The 22,518-nt window shown below is 36.3% G+C and overlaps 4 protein-coding genes across 6 annotated transcripts; 2 read left to right on the forward strand and 2 right to left on the reverse strand.

Moving 5' to 3' along the window:
* Positions 1-2,258: 2,258 nt before the first annotated feature.
* On the reverse strand, positions 2,259-14,113 carry LOC117234015. 3 transcript variants are annotated; one of them, XM_033494824.1, is made up of 7 exons: positions 13,704-14,113; positions 12,938-13,628; positions 12,699-12,828; positions 12,435-12,553; positions 9,222-9,316; positions 5,935-7,149; positions 2,259-2,537 (listed from the first exon to the last, which is right to left on the reverse strand). In XM_033494824.1, exons 1-6 carry the CDS (start codon positions 13,712-13,714, stop codon positions 6,048-6,050), a joined length of 2,148 nt encoding a protein of 715 aa, XP_033350715.1. In that variant the 5' UTR covers positions 13,715-14,113; the 3' UTR covers positions 2,259-2,537; positions 5,935-6,047. The 3 variants fall into 3 exon arrangements, with proteins under 3 accessions (XP_033350715.1, XP_033350713.1, XP_033350714.1); XM_033494822.1 differs by having other exon boundaries at positions 12,938-13,631; positions 13,704-14,111; XM_033494823.1 differs by having other exon boundaries at positions 2,262-2,399; positions 12,938-13,631; positions 13,704-14,111.
* A 641-nt stretch (positions 14,114-14,754) lies between these two features.
* On the forward strand, positions 14,755-19,392 carry LOC117234186 (protein transport protein Sec23A). Its single transcript, XM_033495168.1, has 11 exons — positions 14,755-14,938; positions 15,060-15,342; positions 15,434-15,520; positions 15,601-15,847; positions 15,918-16,167; positions 16,232-16,882; positions 16,951-17,104; positions 17,186-17,337; positions 17,412-17,586; positions 17,661-17,882; positions 18,587-19,392. Exons 2-11 carry the CDS (start codon positions 15,064-15,066, stop codon positions 18,674-18,676), a joined length of 2,307 nt encoding a protein of 768 aa, XP_033351059.1. The 5' UTR covers positions 14,755-14,938; positions 15,060-15,063; the 3' UTR covers positions 18,677-19,392.
* On the reverse strand, positions 18,189-20,711 carry LOC117234189 (calcineurin B homologous protein 1). Its single transcript, XM_033495173.1, has 4 exons — positions 20,191-20,711; positions 19,772-20,035; positions 19,602-19,695; positions 18,189-19,520 (listed from the first exon to the last, which is right to left on the reverse strand). The coding sequence occupies exons 1-4, from the start codon at positions 20,255-20,257 to the stop codon at positions 19,376-19,378; spliced, it is 570 nt and encodes a 189-aa protein (XP_033351064.1). The 5' UTR covers positions 20,258-20,711; the 3' UTR covers positions 18,189-19,375.
* Positions 20,712-21,457: 746 nt separating this feature from the next.
* Positions 21,458-22,440, forward strand: LOC117234190 (protein transport protein Sec61 subunit gamma). Its single transcript, XM_033495174.1, has 4 exons — positions 21,458-21,599; positions 21,901-22,007; positions 22,075-22,177; positions 22,250-22,440. Exons 2-4 carry the CDS (start codon positions 21,914-21,916, stop codon positions 22,257-22,259), a joined length of 207 nt encoding a protein of 68 aa, XP_033351065.1. The 5' UTR covers positions 21,458-21,599; positions 21,901-21,913; the 3' UTR covers positions 22,260-22,440.
* Positions 22,441-22,518: the final 78 nt, after the last annotated feature.

Genomic DNA, 22,518 nt, shown 5'->3' on the forward strand with positions numbered 1-22,518 from the left:
ACGTTTCTCGCAGAACGACCGATCGTTCTAGTTCCAGCTACCACTCTGGATCATCGAGAAACCTTTAGGAGGGAAAATTCCAAAAAATACTCGATGCACCGTTGATTCGATTGGAAACGGGAAAGAAATCAACGTATTAACACGATTACGTCAACTTTGCTCTTAGGACAAACACCAGCGTCGCTGATCTTCGATCCATGAACAGAACACGCAAGCTTATCCTCCATTGCGAAGGCTAATCAGCGAAAAATATAACTCGGCGAACGATCGCGCGATAGTTTTTCATCCCTCGCGATTCTAAAATCGATGCGTTTCGATGCAATCGACGATTTGAGAAAGAAATTGAGAATTTTTCTTTAAGTGGCTGAAACTATGGAACACTTGGAAATTTGTAAATTGGAATATTTGCGTGCAAAACGGACATTCGTTAAGGCATCCGATACTTTGACATTACGTGATATCACTTTTATCGATTTTAATTAAAACAGAATTCTACTCTCAATTAGAATTTATTATTTTAACAATGTGATTTTGATTCGATTTTATCTTATTTTTAGTTCCTGATCTGGGAATAAATCGCGAGAGATAAGAGTACGCGCTTTTTCAGCGAAAACTCATTTAAATCGTTTAACGAATCTAGCAAACTTTCAGGCACGTTCGACGGTATAATAAAAGTCTCGAGGAACCGTCTTCTAAAAAAATTGGGACGAATGAACGATCACAGGTAAGGTTGCGAATCAGTTTTATCAAACCTCGTTACTAACTCTCGAATAATCGACAGATTATCCTCGCGTAACCTTAAAGCGTTAATGTCCGATGAAATTTATGACACGAAAAAAGTAGAAAAAGAGTTTAAGATTATAAATAAATCGAGATTTCTTTTCCCAACGCTAACTGTATGTACAATATTACTTAGTCCATAAAAAAAAAAAGTTATTAAGCTTTGTAGAATTGCAGAAATTTTCGTCTTCTCCGTTTCATTGCAATCCACGTTCTTCGCAGTAACCAACACAAAAGTTAGTCATTTGACGACGTTCAAACAAACGACGATCGTAGAAATCGCTCGTCACACATTATGTTTCTTATTATTGAAACAAAATTTCGAGTCGAGATCTTTCAAACTCGAGTAATTTTAATAGAGCAAACAAATTGATTTAAAAGAATTAACAAGCACTTGTTTTCGCTCGTCAAACAACTTCAAACTTATTCTAAAATATTTGTTACTTGTTTCAAAATCTTTTTTTAAAAACTATGGCCTAAGGCGACACAGATAGAGAGCTTGATACTCTTCTCGATCATCGTTCATGATTTTTGGCTCTTCTTCGTTTTCACGCAAAGTTTTCACAATTTTTGGAAGAGTTAATCTAATATCGTGGACTTAACAATTTCAATTCTGTCATTCATTATGCTCCAATCGAAGGCGTTCACAATCGTCAAATTCGTGAACACTTTCGCACAATCGTTCAATTGCATCTGCAATACTCAAAAAATTCGATTCCAGAGATTATCAAGGAATCTAAATACTCTGTTGCCAATTTCTTCAATCTCCGATCGCTATAAACGTTCGCAAACTCTTCCAAACCATTCTAACGCTTCGAATATCCTCGTTTTCTACGCCTTAACGTAAAATCTCCAGTACTCGAAAATGGATCATCGAAAAATCCAAATAGTCTAATGCTACTTTTTTAAATCTCAAATTTCTACAAACCTTTCCAGAATCTTGCAAAACTATCGTTTCCCCTGGCATCCTCCTGTTTCTCAAATTTTAATTTTAAATTTCCAGTGCTTCGAAGATTATCGAGATTTCAAACACGCTACTACTAATTATCATAAACTTTTACAAACATTTCCACTCTGACGCGCCAAATCTTTTTAACTCTTCGGAGTTTCGTCTAGAATTTCCGATACTCCATCCAAGATCATCATCAACCAGTTCATATACGAAATACTCTGACACACTTCCTTCCAATCTCCACTCATCGCAAACCTTTTCAAACCACTTCAGATTATCTCACACCCTGCAAACACATCAAATCACCCTGTTTCTTCGCTTAAACTCTAATCGAAAATTTCGAATATTCCGTAAAATTGCGATCTAAAGATCGGTAACAGGTCCGGACAGCTTAATACCATTCTCGATCATCGACAACCATTCAGGAACCTTCTCTCTGTACGCTGTTCCTCCTTGCTCGTCCACTTTACCATCGTCCTCTTCGTCCTTTCGCTGCCTTCCCTCCTGATTATTCTTCTCGTCTCCTTCCTCTTCGTCTTCCTCTTCATCCTCGGACGAGGACGAAGCGTTCCTCGAGCGTTTCACGTTCACCAAGCTCGGGATGGTTCCCCCTTGGTCGGCGGGATCGATCATCTTATTACGCAGAATGTCCAGCAGCTTCTCCCGTCTGACAAATCACGAGTCAATGAACGTTACATGCGTTCGTTCGCCTATCATCCACTACTCGGCCCAAAGAAATCTCTGTAATGCTCTCTTTAGAAGCGGCAAAAGCAACAGTGAGGTCAGCTGAAAGCCATGCTACCAGCTAGAAGAACAGAAAAAGAATACACACGACCAAAACCGGTCACTCGCGGTTTACCCTCGTCCATTGGCGTCTTGCGGGGTTGTCTTTGAGGTATGGAGGATTGTATAAAGTGTGGAATACGCTTGATATGCAAGGAATATATACACAAGGTGTTTGCAACGTGAAATTACTTTCTATCAGGATTTTTGAGCTGGATGGCGCTCGTTGATACAATCGATCAAAGACGTTCGTTTGTTAATTCGTTTTTGCTCGTTTCGAACGTTCAAATTTCCTAATTTAGAAAATTCCGCTTCGCATTGTGTTCGTCAGATAATTTCCACTGGATCGTTTGACGAACGTGGTTGGAAAAATCAACTCTGTTGCAATTAAAAACAGCGTTCGACGTTGGAATTTCTATCTATCGACTTTTGCGAAATATGATAGGAAAAACAATTATTTTATAGCACCGTAGAGGAATTATAAATTGGCGAACGTAAAATATTTGTAAAACGTTTAAATCCTGAGATCTCGAAACCCGTCAAACGTTAAGATCTAAAAATTGTTGACGAATTTTCCGCCATTCCTCTCGTGACAAAAACTGAATCGACAATGAAAAGACAAGATTATCTTCTCTCCGTATAAGATAAATATGAGCCAAAGCAAATCACTCGTATCACCAACATCGAACGAACAGCTGATTTTTCAATCTTCTGTTCGCCAAACAGTCTCAACAGCGAACAGAGTGCCATCCAGCCTACAAGTCCTGAATGACTTTTCGCAAAAGATACTTCTCGCATGGTAAATAGACACTACATTATACATAAAAATAATAAGGGAAATTCGGAATATATGTATTAAGAAGTTCCTTTGGAATTTAGCAGGATCGTTCCTTGTCGGTGGCGTTAAACGCGTTTGCCAGCGACAAACAGCCGGCCTCTGGAACTGTTTAAACAACGAATTAATTTGTTGTTTGCCGTTGTTGACGGGGATTCTACGGCGGCTGTTTGCCGTGGAAATTGTAGAAGAAAGAAAATATCAATTTTGTGCGCGTTCGCGCAAACACACACACACACACGTACACGCAACGCGAGCGCCGGCTTGAAAACATTAAATTAATATAATATTTGATCATTTATTAAATTGCCGCGTACAAACTCGATGCAACGAAACAGAGAATTGCAGAGGAATATCGAGAGAGGGGAAGAAAAAAGAGAAAGAATGGGTAAGAGGAAGAGAAAAATGGAGAAACGTGTATCGGTGGCGGTCGTTATTTCCACCGAACGAACAGATCGAAAGATAAAAATTGACTTTGCTTGTTTAAACTGTACACACCGGGACTTTTATGATGTTTGAGCGAAACGACGGGGATGCAACGAGTATAATCGATAATGATACGTTGATTCTTTCGATCTCGTCCTCGACCATCGATGAAAACCATTATTTTTCCTCCCTTTTTTTTCCTTTTTTTTTTCTTTTATTTTATTTTTCTATTTTCGTTCCTGGAAGGGAAGTTGCGTAACGTCGAAAATATCGACGCTCGAAAACGTGGTTAACATGTTTGGGGATATCGTCGGAACTTTTTAACTGGCACTGTTCAATAGGTCGAAATGCGTATTATACTCTTGCTATTTAGTCAGTCTTAACCCTGTTACGATCCTTCAATTTTTATATATATTTATGTTCCAGTCTCACTCTCGTTTTGGCAAGCAGAAAAGCTTGCCGTAGTTTAAGAACAAATTTCAGCGTAGAATCGAAACGAAAAATCGCACGTCTCGACAAACATTTTCTGATATTTTTCGCAGACTGAAAATTATTGAAGGAATCGCGAACGATACCGATGCCTATTTCATGTTCGTCTCTCTCCTCTCTAGGAGAATATTTTAGCATCTTTAATATCCGTCCGATGCATTCCAATTTTTTTTTTTTTTTTTTAATAAAATACTAATTACATTGCGCGACAATCATTAGAAACTTATTAGATTCAAAATGAAATATATAACACAATTATATAATTATTTCCGTAACATGTAAAGATATTAAAATTATTACGTAGCAGGGTCAATCGTCTCGAACTTACGTCTAAAAAAAAGCGTATTTAGTTGAGGATATTACTTAAGATAATATTTATGATATCGATATAAAAACGTAAGAGATTCTTAAAATCACTTTTACAAAAATTCTATAAGAATATCAAACCTTCCCTGTATACCTAATGCCGACGATGTTTAAGTTGATTTAAAAATGATCGATCCAAATTGAGAAAAATCGAACCAGTTGAAAAGTTCTAGGGGAATTAAACTAAAAATATGATACAGGCTTGGAAAACAATGTACACTCGGTATTGAAAATGATAAACAAAGTGATAAAACGCATGCTAGACAAGCTGCAAAAGCCATGCCAACGTGGTAATTTACGCTATTTAAATGTACACACGCTTATCGTATAATTAATTACAGCTACAAAGCGAAAGTGAAAGAATCGGCAAACTCTAAAACCATTTTTCCAACATCTCTTTTTCGCGAATTTCTCAACCGTAGATTTTAACGTCGATGTAATATTGGAAATATATTCGTTTCTTTCATTTTCACTTGGAACACATCGAAACTGTACAATACGTAAGTAGAAGAAGAGTACAGAAAAGCGAAGATCGACAGATCGTGAAGATACAAAAAATGGATAAATAACTTTACGCGAATCATCAAACAGAGACAGATTTCTTTGAAAATACAAAACGATCGAACTCTTCTCGTACTTCGAACAAAAGCCATCGAGGAAAACACACGATTATTAACATTTTCGAACGATCTTAAGCTTGGTTGCAGGTTTCAGGTCCTGGTATATCGCTTCGTTTATATTAGAAATGACACTACATACTTTAGGAGCGTCTCTTATACAACTAGAAAGACACGATAACAATACAAGAGAAGGCAACAAAGTACTAGAAATAATGGTGTAGAATGTTTCGTCGAACTATAAAACAATCATTTTATACAATTGGTCCGTAAACATCATAACAGATATATTCTTAAAAGCTAAAACAAGAACCCTTAAAAGGTCCAAGTAACTAAATAAACAATTGACGAAATCACCGAAATACCACGATAAAAACCTACGATACATATCTTGATAAAATACTTCTTTAAAATCGATATTTTTCTTCTTAATCTTTCTTCTTAATCGACGCTTGTTCGTAAACTAGAGCATACGCTCAAAATACCTAAAATATTGACTCGAAGGTACCTCTGTTTAAATATTCCGTAAACACAGCGACCCAAGCGAAAGGTCGTTCGTCGAGCCCGAAGGAATAGCGCGAAGCGTGTCCACGAAGAAAAAGGAAGAAAGACAGAAAAAGTCTCTATACGGAAACAGACAGACAGACAGACAGAGAGAAAAAGGAGTGGTACAACGATAGACCTACGTGCTATTCGACATGTACATAGTAGTAGCCTCTAGCAAGCCCTTGAAGCCCCCCTCGCTCAACGGCGACCGTTGGTTCGCGTTTGGTTCGCAGGGGCCCCGCGCGTACGTAGCCTAAATGTAGGCGGTGGTGTAGGTAGCGCGTGAAGGTGCTGTCAGGACTCTGGAGGTCAGGATTCCCGTCGAGCAGAGATCTTTCGGCACGAAGGAGCCACCACCGACTACGGTCACTTCCGGGATCTCGGTGATGGCTCGGCTCGTTTCATCGCCGTCGTCGACGTCGTCGTCGCCGCCGTTCAGACGACTCCGATCTTCGTCCTCGCTCACCGTTCTCCGTGCGTCTTTCGTCCCACTGTCGTTCCTCTCTGCGACCGTTCCACCCTTCTCCGTTTCGACGAACGATCTCTTCGACACCGAACTACCCTTCTTCTTCCTCGACTTCTTCGATCCTACTCTCTGATGATGAACGCGCGACAATTCCGCTTCCTTCTTCGACTCTCTTGTCCTTTTCTCTTGCACGTTCGAGGATATCGCGCCAAGGCTCTTGGTCGTAGTCGAATCCGTTTTAGGCTCGTCGTCTCGCGCCGTATCCTCGTCTTTCGTCTTCTTCGAGCTCGAGTTCTCTTCCAAACGATGTTCCACGAGGACAAGGTCGTGGTCCTCGCGTTGATCGCAACTCTTGGTCTCTAACGCGAGCTCGGAAGCAGAGAAAGTGGAGCTCTCGTCCAAACTGACGTCCGTGCGATATTGCTCGAAACTGTTGCTAGCGGTAACTATCAGCGGCGACTGGTTACCACTGCTAGACACCTGACACTGATCATCCAACGACCACGAAGCATTGATGGACGTTGTCGGACTGCTACAATCAACGGTTGGATAAACGTTCGTCTTGTCCGCGACGAAATGGTGAGCCAGGTCCGCGGTTCGGGAACGTAGTAACGAGGTGATGTGTTGTGGGACTATCGAGGACAACGACGGTGTCGATGACGGTGGTGCGGGGATCAGGCTACAGGTGTCGGATAGAGCGGTACGCACGGGGGTGCTGGTTACGTAGGATTGCGTAGTATCGAAAGTAGCGACAGGCGTGACTGATCTTGCGTTTACGCACTTTGCCGCGTGATTCTCGGCCAGGCACTTGGACGCCCGGGCCTCCTGCAGCTCCCGTCTCAGCGCCAGAGTCTCTTCCTCGAACGCGGCGATCTCGCGGCCTTCGTTGCTACGTGCCAATCAACACACAATTTCCACCATGTTTATATATACATATGTGTTCAGCACGCGGAGATCGCGCGCGCGTATTATCCATTAGACGGCGTATGTGTTTTGTTGGTTCTGCGTTTTGTGGGTGGGTGTTTGGTGCATGCGGTCCCATTTTCACGTGCGGGGTGTAAATAATTGAGAAAGTGCGGGTGCAAAGAGAAGATGGAAGGATAAGAAAGCTGGGAGATGGTCTCGTGCATTTTTTTTTCTTTTTCGTTTTTAAAAGTGGGTGAAGTTTCTCTCGAATCTCGAGACTGAGTTGCAGCGTTTCTCAAATTCAGGTTCAGTGGATGAAGGTTTGCGACAGGCGAGTTACTAAATATCCAAGTGATCCGCAATAATTTCGACTAATTCACTTACAAACAGCGAGTGTTTTCGCAGAAGCTTTCTGTTAAAATGACGATTCGTAAGCGTTCGCTGGATGGTTTTAGCGTTAGAGAATAGTGTCGCATAGATGCTATTTAGTTTGGTAATCATTTAGCGAGAAAAATCTTTAAGAGGATTTTGAAATAGCTTTTAAGCAACAAGTGGCGATTCGTTTAAGCGTTTACTCGGTGATTTAAATCGAAAGAACGTTACTGCGATAAAATTAAGTAATTATATTTGGTAACTAACGTCCGTAAAGAGAAATTCTATACCGACGTGTATATTAGATTTTCTGAAATTTAGAAAGGAAAGAAGAGTATGGCTGTATGATAATACGCTGGATACATAGCTATTTAGCGATGAACGTTTCAAGACTGGTTTTTTTTTTAATGATTTTCGAGAAGAGGGACGAATACCAGTTTGCAAAGGGAACGACTTTCCGAGTTGAAACTTAAATCTAAGAGAAGAAAGTTAAAGCAATTTCAGCTAGGTAATTAATTTAGTGGTTTTGAAAAATAAGAGATAAATTGCAACTCGCAAGCATTCTGTGAGATCAGAAATTAGCGGTTAGTTTGTTAAACGATCTTAAAGAAAAGTGTCTAAAAGTAAAAACGAATAGGCTGAAAAGAGGAAAAAATGTGGTAGAAGCTCGAGTGATTATTTGAGAAGTTCTAGCTAAGGTGTTAGTTAGTGCGCTTAATAATTTTGTAGTTCGAATGGTTTCGGTTGTTAAATGTTCGTGTAATATTTTATTTAGAGAAATGAATACTTCTAGAGCTACAAAGGCAAGTTGTTGCATGCTGGTTGTTAGTAATAGACCAAAGTAATTAATTCGGTGATCAGAGATTTCCTATAAGAAAATTGAAAATATTGTATATATATCTTTTATAATATGTTATAGACGACAAAGGAAGAAATAAAGTTCTAGCAACACGGTTGGTGACCGATCTTTTGCGTTAAATCAACAAAAATTGCAACGAAACCTTTTGCTCAAATTAGAAATAAATTCTTCCATAAAAGACAATGAAGTCGTAAATAAAAACACGTGTAAAATTGCAAAGTACATTTTTAATTAACGAAACACTCCTTTTAGGTGACAAAGAAATCTAACGATAGATAAAACGATATAAATAATAGAAATATGGTAATTTTGTTCGGCCTGCTCGAATGCAGGAAAGCGGGGGAAACGACGTGAAAGAAACAGAGGGCGAGAATGGAAAAAATTGGAAAAAAATAAAAAAGAAAAGACTACGGTCTTATACGATCTTTCCGCTGGTTCGGAAAAAGATCCAATAAAAGTATGTAATAAAGAAAAGGAAAGTATATCGAAATATGCGACGGCAAATCAAATTTCAAATTTGCTTCCACCGATCAAATCGTAGAAATAAATTATTTCGACAAAGCTACTTTTCCGTGAAATTCCACGCTTATCGCTCGTGATCGCAATTGGAAAAAACGTTGGATCGATAGAAATTCCACGTGGTCTATCGATATCAATGATATTTTACAAGATTTAAATTCAGTGCGAAACGCATACTAGATGAAAAACCACGTGTAAAACAATCCACAAAACCTGTATTTGATAAAAGAAGAAACGATGAAGAAGTAGCAAAGTTTATTACAGGAATTTGCAATAATCATGCCAAACTATAACTGGGTACTCACTTTACGTTCAGCTTCAACATGGCAACTTCCTCCTCCAGTTTTGCTATTCGCCTGTCGCTTTCTTCTTTCTCCTCCGTCAGTTTCATTATTTGATTCTGAAACGATCCGACGAGAAACTCGTGCGTTCATAAATGTTCTTTCGTTAACGTAAAAGGTTTCTATTCTATTTAGAAATAATTTGAAAATTAATGGCGAAGCGTGAATTTATTAGAAATACAGAGACATAAAAATAAAGATGTGCACAGGTTTAATGAATTTTAAGACGGTCGGTCGGAAGAAATCTTTCCCGAAGTTTCTTCCCGTCGGAAGAAAACGAGGATAAAGATAAAAGATAAGGGGAGGGGCAATAATACTCGGCACAGATAAGATGGCTCGGCACGTTTCGAAAGAAATCAAACAATTTACATAGCAACCTGCAATTTTTCGCCAGATAACGTTTTACTGGCTTGGATCTCTTTGCTCGTACGATTCTCTAGAACGTGCTCACAATTACCGAGTGCCGTGGAAGAGAAATAATATTTTTGAGAGGAAGCATTTATGATATTCGTTTGCACGTGGTACGATAATTGATTTTCAAGTACGTACGATCGTACATATTGTACGTTATACGATATTCCTTAAAATCCGCTTAAATTTCTCCATCTAGCGCCAGTTGCGATGATAGTCAAAGAATTAAACAACACTGGGAACGTCCTTCGATCGTAATTTCCCAAGATGTAACGAAAATACCAATTGAGTGTTCTTCGTGTGAAACGTTCGTTTCAAGACATCAGATTCTAAGATCATAAAATATTCGCAATCGTAAACGGTCTGTTCGATAGCGATAGAAATTCGTCGCCGACGTAAAGGAAAATCCTTTTGTGAAGAGCGGAAAATCAAAATAGCGAGACGGTGCGAAGAACAGGATTCCGTGAATCGTCGCGACGGCCACTTGGACCGCGTGAAAACGCGTGGAAATGCCAGAAAGCGAACATGGCAGAAATTTACATGGTCGAAAGTGGAAGGTCCCGGAGGTTCAATTACGGAGATTGGCAACGAGACGAAGAGAGGCTAGCATGGCGCGGACGGCCATCGCTTCGGCTGATGAGGCTAATGGATGGTTGAAACCCGAGAAGACAGAAGAGGAAAAGAGGGAGAGGAAGGAGGCCAAGGGAGAGGCCGTGACAGCCGCTAAGTGCCTCATCCTTCACCCTTCCTCGTCCCTCGACGCACCGTAACACACGGGGCGAAGCGTTCTCTCTTCCTCCGTCTTCCTTTCTACCCCCGTAGCTGACACCCTCATGTGAAACCTAATCATTTTTACCAAACGTCACGGATATTTCGTATTACGTCTACATTAGGTTCTCCGGTATCAGGCTGGGTTTTTATCGAGAACACGAAGCTGCCTTTCGTTTCCTCGGTGAGACCAATTAGGGGATGAAGACGATTTTTACTGCGATGGCAGCAGGAGAATGCAATTGGAGTAAGAGTACGTTTCGAGTCTTTAAATTGAAGGGGTTGCTATAATATGGAGATTCGTTTTTTTTTTTTTTTTTGTGAGACTACAAGAAGAAGAAGAAGAAGAAGAAGGTTGTTTTTTTGTGTCAACTAATATTGTACTTTTTTCATTTGACCTTGGAGCTGAAGATATAGATATTATTTCATCCTAATAATTTTAGAATTAATTTCAGTCACGATACTAAGTATCGTCTAAGTATGAAATACCTAGGCTCTTTGTACGAGATGTCCTCGTTTGAACGCATCAGATTTCTCAGATAGATCGTATCAAGAAATATATCATTTACGTAAAGTATGATTCACACGTTACGTCAGGTAGATTTATGTAATTAATGTGACTTTGCTGAGAGTTGAATTGGAAAGAATAAAACTCACGAAAGAAAACTCGATAACTGAATGGACTCGATAGAGGAAAGTAATTTTAAAAAATGATGTAAAATACTGATCGATTATATATCACTGAATAATTGTTCATTCTCGACTAATATACGCGGTGAAAAATATTGCATTAATCAGTGGATGACCTGATACAATTGGATACCGATTTTTTGTCTCGTGTACCTCTTTGGTTGAAAAGAATACTCACCACCTAATGTGAAAGTATGAAAAATAGAACAGCAGCAGATATTTTTTTATTGATAAAATAACGAAGAGGCAAAGATTCAAATTGAACGTTATCTCACATGAACAGAATAAATGCGGATATATTTGAGGATTACTTTGGTATGCAGATCCCCTTCTTAGATAATAAGAAATTAATCGAACGAGAATACCAATCTTGATTGAAATACGGAAAAAATTATGTTCTCTTCCATAAATAATAAACGATACGTTGACTAAGTTCGGTGAAACGCTTCATATTAAACAGATCGCTGTGAAAAATTACTCGAGAACAACAAACTGTGTATGTATATATTTAAAGGCGGCTTATTCTTTTCAATCGCTAACTCTCTGCTAGACATGAATATGAATACGCTCTAGATACTTCTTACTGTTAATATGAAGCTGCGCAGTCGATATAAATATTACGAAAAACAGGGGAGTCTTTATTTGAAGAACGGTATATAAAAATTCCAACGCAAACGTACATAAATAATCAAACAAAAACAGATGGGGTCTCAGGAAACGCGTACGGACGAACTTGATCGATGAAAATTCGCGCGCAGATGATAATCGAGGAAGGAAAATTGTAAGAAAGGAAAAAAGGGGGAAAGGTGAGAGAGGGGAGAAGCGAAGATCACCTGGCCGTCCTAATCAAACAAAACGTACGAATGCTACGCAAACAATACGTCCATGACCATGTCATGGAAATGCCGAAAGCGTCGGTCGGAGCGGCACATTACCGTAGCCTAACTGCAAAGTAGATTCTTTCTCTTCCTTTCTCTTTATCCGCTTTGTTTTCACTTCCCACGTTTTCTATCCGCTGAATTTTTATCCTGTTTCGAAGTTTCCTGCCTTCTCTACACCGAACGAACTTTTTCACAAACCTATCGACGCTTGAGTCTACGATCGAGAGGACTAGTATAACGATAACACATTGTGTTTGTTTATGGAAAACTTTTACGTTACCGAATCACGATTGTGAGTCGGTATTTTGAATAACTGTGATACGAGTAAGCGTATGGGGTGAAGCGAATTAGTACATAGGGAATTTGATTTAGAAACTAATTAGTAACTAATAGAAATTAATTTTGTATAAGTTAGTTTAATACGTACGTTTAAATTTGCCACTTCCAACGACCTTTGGTTCAGCTTTTCCTCGATCATGAATTTTACTTTTGAAACTAGTACCTCCTCGTATGTTTTGTTGGCTTGCCTGATTTCGCGAATAAAATCTAAAACAATCAAAATATTTATGGAATTAATTTCTTTTTAATTATACGGATTTAATGTAAAAACATAGAAGTAGAGTAACAAAAATGTATCGTAAAATAGAGGTACTAATAATAAGATACTATAACGATTTCCATTAACATTTACCTGATAACATTCCTGGTTGATAATCCGAAGAACTACACACTGCTAACTTTGTCTTCATACTACCTATTTCAGACTTTGTTTCGTTTAACTCTTTAAACAGTTGATTATTGCTCTTTTTCAGTTCTGTCATCTGGAAGCAAAATTACGCGATTATTGATTACATCTCTGTAATGCCTTAAATATATACCTGTGTTTATGTGGCTATAATCTATGTTTATTTATTAAGAAAAACTACTCACCTGTTCGATAAGAGATAGAACTAACTTATTGCTACGTCCAACTGTAGTAATGGAGCTACCACTGTCGGCGCTATCAGAGTCTTCGCTCTGACTCTGTACCGGTGCTTCCGCAGACCCAAGACCAGGGTCTGAATACCTCCGATGCTCTGAATTTATCTCATCTCCATTTATTCCATTGTTCTTATTAGCAGTAGATGGCAAACTCGCGTAATCTCCGTTCTGATAGTTAGCAGGGACAGGAGATCCTCCCCCATTTTCTTGTAAACTCGTGTAACCATTTGCCATAGAATTCATATTCAAGTTCAATGGTTGATTTTGATTACAATGTCGTCGGGGTCTACTGTGAACGGCTCTTATACCAGAGACTGGCACCGGCTGATACAGTCTATACATGGTTGGTAGTGAAACAGGCTCCATGGTATATGTCATAGGCATCTGCGTATAACCACACATGCTAGGGTCAGATGTTGTAGTAAAGAGACGTTGTCCATTGTTCTGAAAGTTTTGCGGCATGTTAGACTGCCACAATAACTGTGGGTACTCCATTCCAGGTACTATATCGTTATTTTGATCGTTTTGAAAGTTGTTCGTCCACGAGCTAAGCATACTGCTTTTCTTACTGGGTCGTTTTTTGTTCTTCTTGGAATGACTAATAACATCCTCGCGATTCTCTAACCTCGAAGCGTCTAACCTGCTGAAGATTCATCAAAATTATACAAATTGACAACCATGTATCTTATGAACCACGAGAAACATCGCGTCTTACCTTTTATCCATTTTTACGGGATATTATACACTGTGTCAGAGGTTAGCCGTGGATCAACACTCGCGATGTACGTGACATGGAGACTCAAACAGATATCGTATCGTAATGCGTACGCTGGAATACTGACTTCCTGACTCGTATAAAACTTAAACTTGCTAATTCACGTTACAGCATGAGTAGTGCATAATAGATAATAGTAAATAAGGACTAAGGACGGTAAACACTCGGCCTGCTCTATTCTATTCGGAATCGGTCGTTATCACTTTGTGGCTGATTGGTTGAATGAATCCCTACCATTTCGTTGTCACAAAACATGATTAGTTCTAGAATGACACCGCGAACTTTACTTTTTAGTTCTTAAAAACATATTATCGTATTATATTACGCTAATTATGCTACACTTTTTATAATTACTTTTACGCACGCTTTCAAACTTGCCACGTGCATGTACTTTTCGATGTAAATCCTCACATTTATTTGGAAATAAATGCTAAAACATAAATATCATTAGTTTGTTAAAAAAAAGATACAACTAAGAACTATTTCTTAGGAAATCAGTTTAAAATAGAACATTATTAACTGGTCAAGCATTTAACAAAAAAAAGATTTGTTTCTTTTTACAACTTAGCTAATAACCTAATAACCTTTGGGTTTTCAAAGACTTTAATAAAATGTTTATTTAAAATGCAAAAAAATTTAAATGCATTATTTATTATTAAAAAGAGGATTACCTATCTTATCGATGTACTTGACAAATTATATCACGATTATAATTCTCCTCAGATTCTATGCACATTTCTGTTAAGTTTGGAACTTCGCAGTTCCACAAAATAAAAATAATTGCATTGTGAGGTTGTCAATGTACTTAGACACATTTATTGTTCTCTTTACATTTAGCTTACATCTTTCATTCTAACGACAAAATAAAGGAATGATATAAAGTATTATAAAGGGCTATCTTTTTAAATATTCCAAATTTTTGTTTACTTACAAATTCACGTTCGAATACCGCCTGTGATATCAAAGCGCTGCACGCATGCGTCAAAGTAATTCTTCCAAGCTCCCAAGTGACGTGGCTTCAATGACGGCACGAGTCGTGCTGTTACGGTGAAATTGTGTCGTTTTAATATAATTGTAAAACAATATTGTAACTATGAGAATTTGATAGTTGAGATTATTTAAGATACTTTCAAACTCATTGTCGGGAAACGATAATTAAACGTTGATTTAATTAGGTATGTTTAACCTAAAATCATTAATTGCACCTTTACACTTGTCACATATTTAGAAACTGTATGTATAATAGGAATTAAATATCAGTTGAATTTGTTATTATATGGTATTCGTTAATCATAGAAAAATGACTACTTATGAAGATTTCATTCAACAAAATGAAGACCGCGATGGAGTACGTATCACTTGGAATGTTTGGCCTTCTTCACGTTTAGATGCCACCAGACTTGTCGTGCCATTAGGAACACTTTACCAACCGATCAAAGAAAGGCCAGATCTTCCACCAATACAGTATGATCCTGTTCTTTGTACAAGATCTACTTGTAGAGCAATTTTGAATCCACTGTGCCAGGTGGATTACCGTGCTAAGCTATGGGTGTGCAACCTTTGCTTTCAGAGGAATCCTGTAAGAACCAAGTCATTTTGTTTTGAGAACTAAACGAAATTATCTTCTCTTAAGAAATAAAATAATATTTTGATATTTAATATGTTTTCAGTTTCCTCCACAATATGCTGCTATTTCAGAACAACATCAGCCGGCTGAATTGATACCGAAGTTTTCGACAATTGAATATACCATAATGGTAAATAATATCTATAAATCAAGGTGAAGCAGTATTTTTATTAATCCACAGGATCAATATTGATTGTTATTTTTATACAGAGAGCACAATGCTTGCCTCCTATTTTCTTGTTGGTCGTGGATACATGTATGGATGATGAAGAACTAGGTTCCCTCAAAGATTCATTGCAAATGTCACTTTCTCTGCTCCCATCTAATGCCCTAATTGGTCTTATTACATTTGGAAGAATGGTCCAAGTTCATGAACTAGGTTGTGAAGGATGTAGTAAAAGTTATGTTTTTCGGGGTACTAAGGATTTACAACCAAAACAAGTCCAAGATATGTTGGGTACATATTTTTATTTTTCTATAATAGAATAAAACAATGTAGAATAAATATTTATTATAGAGTGTTATAGGTATAGGCAGACCAATGCCGGGTCAAAATCCAAATCAACAAAGAGGACCAAGTGGACAACCACTTCCGCCAGCTAATCGCTTTTTACAGCCTGTACATAAGTGTGATATGAGTTTAACAGACCTTCTGGGAGAATTACAACGCGATCCATGGCCGATCGGTCCGGGAAAACGTCCATTGCGATCAACTGGTGTCGCACTAGCCGTTGCTACTGGTCTTTTGGAAGCCAGTTATGCTAATACAGGAGCTAGGTACACATTTCATTTGTAAACATTGTATTTAAGTGTTTTGAGTATATTTTACTATTATTTTCAGAATAATGTTATTTGTCGGTGGGCCTTGTTCTCAAGGACCAGGTCAAGTCGTAACGGACGACTTAAGACAGCCTATTAGATCTCACCATGATATTCAAAAAGATAACGCCAAACATATGAAAAAGGCGACTAAACACTATGATTCTCTCGCGTCACGAGCCGCAACCAATGGCCACATAATAGATATATACTCATGCGCTCTCGATCAAACTGGTCTGTTAGAAATGAGACAATGTTGTAACTCAACAGGTGGTCACATGGTCATGGGAGATTCTTTCAATTCTTCTCTATTTAAACAAACGTTCCAACGTGTGTTCGCTAAGGATCATAAAGGCGACTTGAAAATGGCATTTAATGCGACATTAGAAGTAAAGACATCGCGAGAGATCAAAGTTTCGGGTGCGATTGGACCCTGTGTGTCTCTGGGCGTAAAAGGATCGAGTGTCGGAGAACAGGAAGTAGGATTAGGTGGAACGTGTCAGTGGAAATTTTGTTCCCTTACGCCATCCAGTACTACAGCATTGTTTTTCGAGGTTGTTAATCAACATACTGCGCCGATTCCTCAAGGTGGAAGGGGCTGCATTCAGTTCATCACACAGTATCAACATAGTAGTGGTCAACGAAGAATCAGAGTTACTACGATCGCTAGAAAGTACGTTAATATAATCATCCAATTATTAAATATTATTGTATTTTAAATTACAATATTCTTCATTACAGTTGGGCGGATGCATCAACATCTTTGCATCATATAAGTGCTGGTTTTGATCAAGAAGCAGCAGCTGTTCTTATGTCACGTTTAGCGGTATTTAAAGCAGAGAGTGATGACGGACCAGATGTTCTAAGATGGGTCGATCGAATGCTTATCAGATTGGTTCATATTTTTTACTAAATTAGCATTTAATATTTTACATGGCATACGTAATTTTTTTAACGTTAAGGATTTCTGTAATAGTGCCAGAAATTCGGAGAATACGCAAAAGATGATCCAAACAGTTTTAGACTTGCAGAGAATTTCTCTTTATATCCTCAATTTATGTATCATTTGCGTAGATCGCAATTCTTACAAGTATTTAATAATTCCCCCGATGAAACTAGTTTTTATAGGTCAGTAGCTGTTGTACTTCTGTGTTCCGATCAATCGAAACGCTTCGTTACTAATCAAATTTTACATATTACAGACATATGCTCATGCGAGAAGATTTAACAAATTCTTTAATAATGGTGCAGCCAATTTTGTATAGTTATGGATTTAGTGGTCCCCCAGAACCAGTTTTATTAGATACTTCGTCTATTCAACCAGACAGGATTTTATTGATGGATACTTTCTTCCAAATCCTTATATTCCATGGAGAGGTAGTTATTTGTTACTATTACTTATGATTACTTATAATAAACGATATGATCGTAATGAGTTTAATTTATTACAGACCATTGCACAATGGCGCCAATTAAAATATCAAGATTTGCCGGAATACGAGAATTTCAGACAATTATTAGCAGCGCCTGTTGATGATGCCGCTGAAATATTAGCTGAACGGTTTCCTGCACCAAGATATATTGATACTGAACAAGGTGGTTCACAAGCGAGATTTTTATTGAGTAAAGTAAATCCAAGTCAAACCCACAATAATATGTACGCCTATGGAGCGGTAAGTATATTTTGTTTTTCATTTTTATTCCTAATGATGCGTTTCATTTACAACATAAATTTTTTCTATATCAAACTATTTTATTTGTTGTTCACTTTCAACAACATTAAATATGAATCAATCATACGTAACTAATAATTTTTTTTATTATCATTTTTATCACCGTGATCCTGCAACCAGGGGATGCCGATACCCAGTGGGGTGTGTTCTTCATTCATTTGATAATTATATTTCTCTTATTATATTTGCTTTCATTGCTTTGGTAATGGAATTTGATCGAAAAAATTTACAGACCTAGACAGTTGATATCTATCTATGCAGTAAAATATTTATTTTCTCTTTATCATACACGTTTCTTAACAGTAGTAAAATAACTAACATATTAATCGTTACTTCGAAAGTTTACAGGAACATTAATATTGAGTCGTTTTAATTTATCTGACATTATTTAACACAATTTCATGTTGCTATAAAGCAAGCATAAAATTCTACACACTTTAACAGTTTTTTGTAGCAGTATTGTCACAATTCACTGGTGGTTGGCATCAAGACATCTTTTTTCTTAAAATATATTTTTATCAATTGTAACTAACTCTATATCTTTTCTTCTTTTTTTCTATGGATTTGGGAATAAAACTCTTTGATTCCTCTCTACTTCTACAATTATCAATTGTAATTTCTAATTAATTGTTATTATGATTTAGGAAAGTGGAGCACCTGTCTTAACTGACGATGTCAGTCTGCAAGTATTCATGGAGCATTTGAAAAAATTGGCTGTATCATCCACGGCTTAAAATGCAGCAATACAAAAGATATTCTCATTGTTTTGCATATGCAAAATTTAATGCCTCAGACACTATGATGATAATTGACACCTATAGTTGCAGTCTATTAAGGAAGGTAAAATAGATACAGTAAGAATTTCCATTATAGTGAAAATATACGATTAATGAAATATATAATAATTCTCCAATATTTTTTCCGAAGTCAAGATATAATTCATGTACAAATAAAATACATAGTATTAATGTAATACATATTTTACATCCATGTTTCCATTTTTTTAATGTGTCATTAATATCATAATTTATTTTTCAAGAATGCTCTTTATTATAAATGTGATCACGTTCTCATTTTCTTTTGGAAAATTGTAAACAGTGAAGCAGAACGAATAATGGATTAGTTATTGTAAACAACAGGTTAAAAATCTGTAATGGCAATCGAGTTTGTATATTATGAATCATAAAAATATATAATATTGTACTATTTTTTATTAATTAAAACTGCAGCTGTTTTAATAACAATTTGAAAGAAATGCAATTTACGATATCTTTCCTTTTATTGTACCATTAAATACCAAACGTTATTCAACCTTATCACAAACCGGCAGATGTAACAAAAGGTAATTGTATTCATTAATATTAATTATAAATCTTCTTACATATGCTCAACACATCAGCAAATTGTGCATCATCTAAACAAAAATAAATAAATTAACTAAGGAATCGTATAGACATTTTTTGCTCCACATCTGTCCTCTCTAGTGCTTTAGAAAACTCCTCAAATGAAATCATTCCATCACCATTTTCATCAGCCTCTACTATAGTTCTCTCTGCAATGCTAGTTAACTGTTCTTCGCTAAAATAAATAAATAAAAATTGTTCAGATATGTAATTGTTACTTTATATTGAAACTGATAAATCAGAACTACTTTCTTACCTAATATTTGCACCAACCATCATGTGCAAAATAGCTAGAAGTTCATCTTTCGAAATTAAATCATCATTATCTAAATCATACATTTTGAAAGCAACTGAAAATAATAAGAAACTTATAATATATTAAGACCTTTTTAACTAGATTTAATCAACAACATATTATTGACTTACATTTCAGTTTCTCTTGTCTAGAATTTAATCTATTAGGGCTATTCTTTTTAATGGGTCTGAAATGAGCCAACACTTGCATAAATTGCAAGAAATTCACCCTATCATTACCACTTTCCTCAAAGAAAGCATTTACAATTCTATCGCCAAGAGGATTTATTGCTAATTCTGGGATTCTCAGGAAATCTTCTCTGCTAAGTGTTCCACAATCACCACGATCAAGACTTGTGAAACGACTATATAAGCGTTCAATTTGGTTTGGTGTAACTATAATTACATCAAAATAATGATATAATGCTTATGCATAAACTTACATAATATTTGAATACATATGCATACATTTGAACAAGAATATCATAAACAAAACAGTGAATATGGATATCATTTAAAAATATTATAAGTATCTTATAAATTAAACTTACATCCAGTGGCTTCTTGGATTTGTGCTATTTCCTCTTCGCGTAAAAGAAGACTAGATCTGTTACCCATATTTTTTTCGTGTAATAATTAAAATATTTTGTAACAAAATAATTTGATAATTTGAACTAGGTTCGACTAATCTGCATATTTAATTTCCTTGGTCAAAGTACAGTCTCCAAATATAATTCCCTGACAGGTTGACAGGCTAACCACAATCGTAAGTGTCAAAGGTAACTGATAATGTAGAAATTTCACTCAAAGTCGAAGCTAATATATGTGTGCCTGTACACTATACAACATGCAATACTACAATCGACTCGTGGCAGTATATATGTTGCAGAAGTATTCTGATAAACAAATTGAATGTATTTAACATTAGTATGACATAATCAAATAATTTTTTAAAACCATCTTCTTTTATACGCTAAGTTTTTTTACAGCTACCTGCGATTTGTAATGTTAATGTTATTCTTTGCTAATATTATTAAATGTTACAACGAACCTCTGATTTTTCTCTCTGACTGAACATAACTATATTCAACAAAACATGCTTCGTGCCAAAATTGGGAAAAAAAACTAAATTTCATATTCTAGGAAACCCTATGACTACTATCAGCCACTATCATTTCGACATTCCATACTGGAGTTTAGGGGAAATTATCCGAAAATTGAATCATGAAAAAACAACATGGAAGACAAAAAGGTTCTCGTTTTGCGCATGTATGACGTGTTATGAATGTCTCAGACAGAGACAGAAATACTCTACTCATCTCTGTCTGTCTCGTAAAAACGAGAATCTATTTTCTTCCATGTTGTTTTTGCACAACTCAATTTTCAGATGGTTTTCCCTAGTGAATGTCGGGACCTGTTTATATGATCGTGACCAGTATTGTAGGAATCCCTAACAGACATTTCATAATTCGTAAGGTGTTCTCAAGTCATATTATTCAATAAAAAGTTCATAATAAAATGAATTTCTTTATTTATGTATATTAAATTATGGATAATCAATATCATGCATTAACATCCCTTTATCTATCCTCCATTTAATGAAAACTGATTTATTTAGAAAAACTTTTCCTTCCGTATCGTTTTTACTTTTTCTCTTGAAATAGAAAGTTATGTGAATCCATGTAATTTATATTCATAAATTACTTATTCGTTACTTTGTACTATTATCCAAATTACAATTTTTCAGAAAGTCATTCAAAAAATTTTTATAAATTTGAATAATTATAAATTCCCGCTGCAGTTCTTCAATTCCAACGTCAGTAACTAGGAAGTGACGTTCCTACAGCATAGTGTCCACGTAGCGCCTCAACTTCTGACGAGCGCAGATTTTTATACGTATACCGTACACGCGGTATACGTCAAATAACACTTTGTGAATCGCCCTCCAATACTACAAAACGTGAGTACAGTGTTTTGGAAACCAACTTTCCGATTTTTTTAAAGAAAACTAAGAAAAATATTAATAATACGCTAGAGAACATTTGTTATAACCTATAAATCAAATTCTATTATTAAGGAATTCAAAATTGAATATATATAATCTATCTAGTTCAAGTGAGATATAACAAATTATTAGGCGCACTATATGTTCAAAAGCATATGTAATTTGCACATCTATTGGTTTGTTCTAATTGTAAAAATCGGGTGTAACTGTGACTTGCTCAATGTGTTGCTTCGTTACACGTACATTTTACTTTCAGTTGCTCGAACATAATGGATCAAGTGAAGAAACTCACCGAACCTGGACGTCAATTCGCGAAAGACAGTATTCGTCTTATTAAACGATGCACGAAGCCTGATAGAAAGGGTAGGTTTTTAATAAAGTTGATTGACAAATGAGTTTCGACTGTAACTCATTGTACGATGATTTTTAGAATTTCAGAAAATTGCCATTGCCACTGCCATTGGTTTTTGTATAATGGGATTTATAGGATTTTTTGTTAAATTAATCCATATTCCAATTAATAACATCATTGTGTAAGTAGATTTGGTTGTGTACTCTTTACATTTATTCAAGTAATTATATTTATATATCTTTTTTCGTTTTAGGGGTTCATAAGCTCACACTAAATAGGTACAATTAAGATATAATAAGATTATTTTCACTGTTTTCTCCCATTATGTATCTTTATTTATAAGGTAAAATTATGTATTTCATTTTGAATTGATTGTGATTGAGACATGAGAATGTGTGTGTATAATATTAATATTGAATTTTATAATAAAATATGTGTGTAATATTCTTACTGTTTGTACTTTTTTTAACATTTAGACTTTTCTTTTAAAACTTATGGAGTATCTTGAAGCAAAAATAAACA

The sequence above is a fragment of the Bombus vosnesenskii genome, unplaced genomic scaffold (assembly GCF_011952255.1).
Source record: "Bombus vosnesenskii isolate JDL3184/JDL3185 unplaced genomic scaffold, Bvos_JDL3184-5_v1.1 scf7180000013302, whole genome shotgun sequence".
In the NCBI taxonomy this organism is placed as follows: Eukaryota; Metazoa; Arthropoda; class Insecta; order Hymenoptera; family Apidae; genus Bombus; species Bombus vosnesenskii.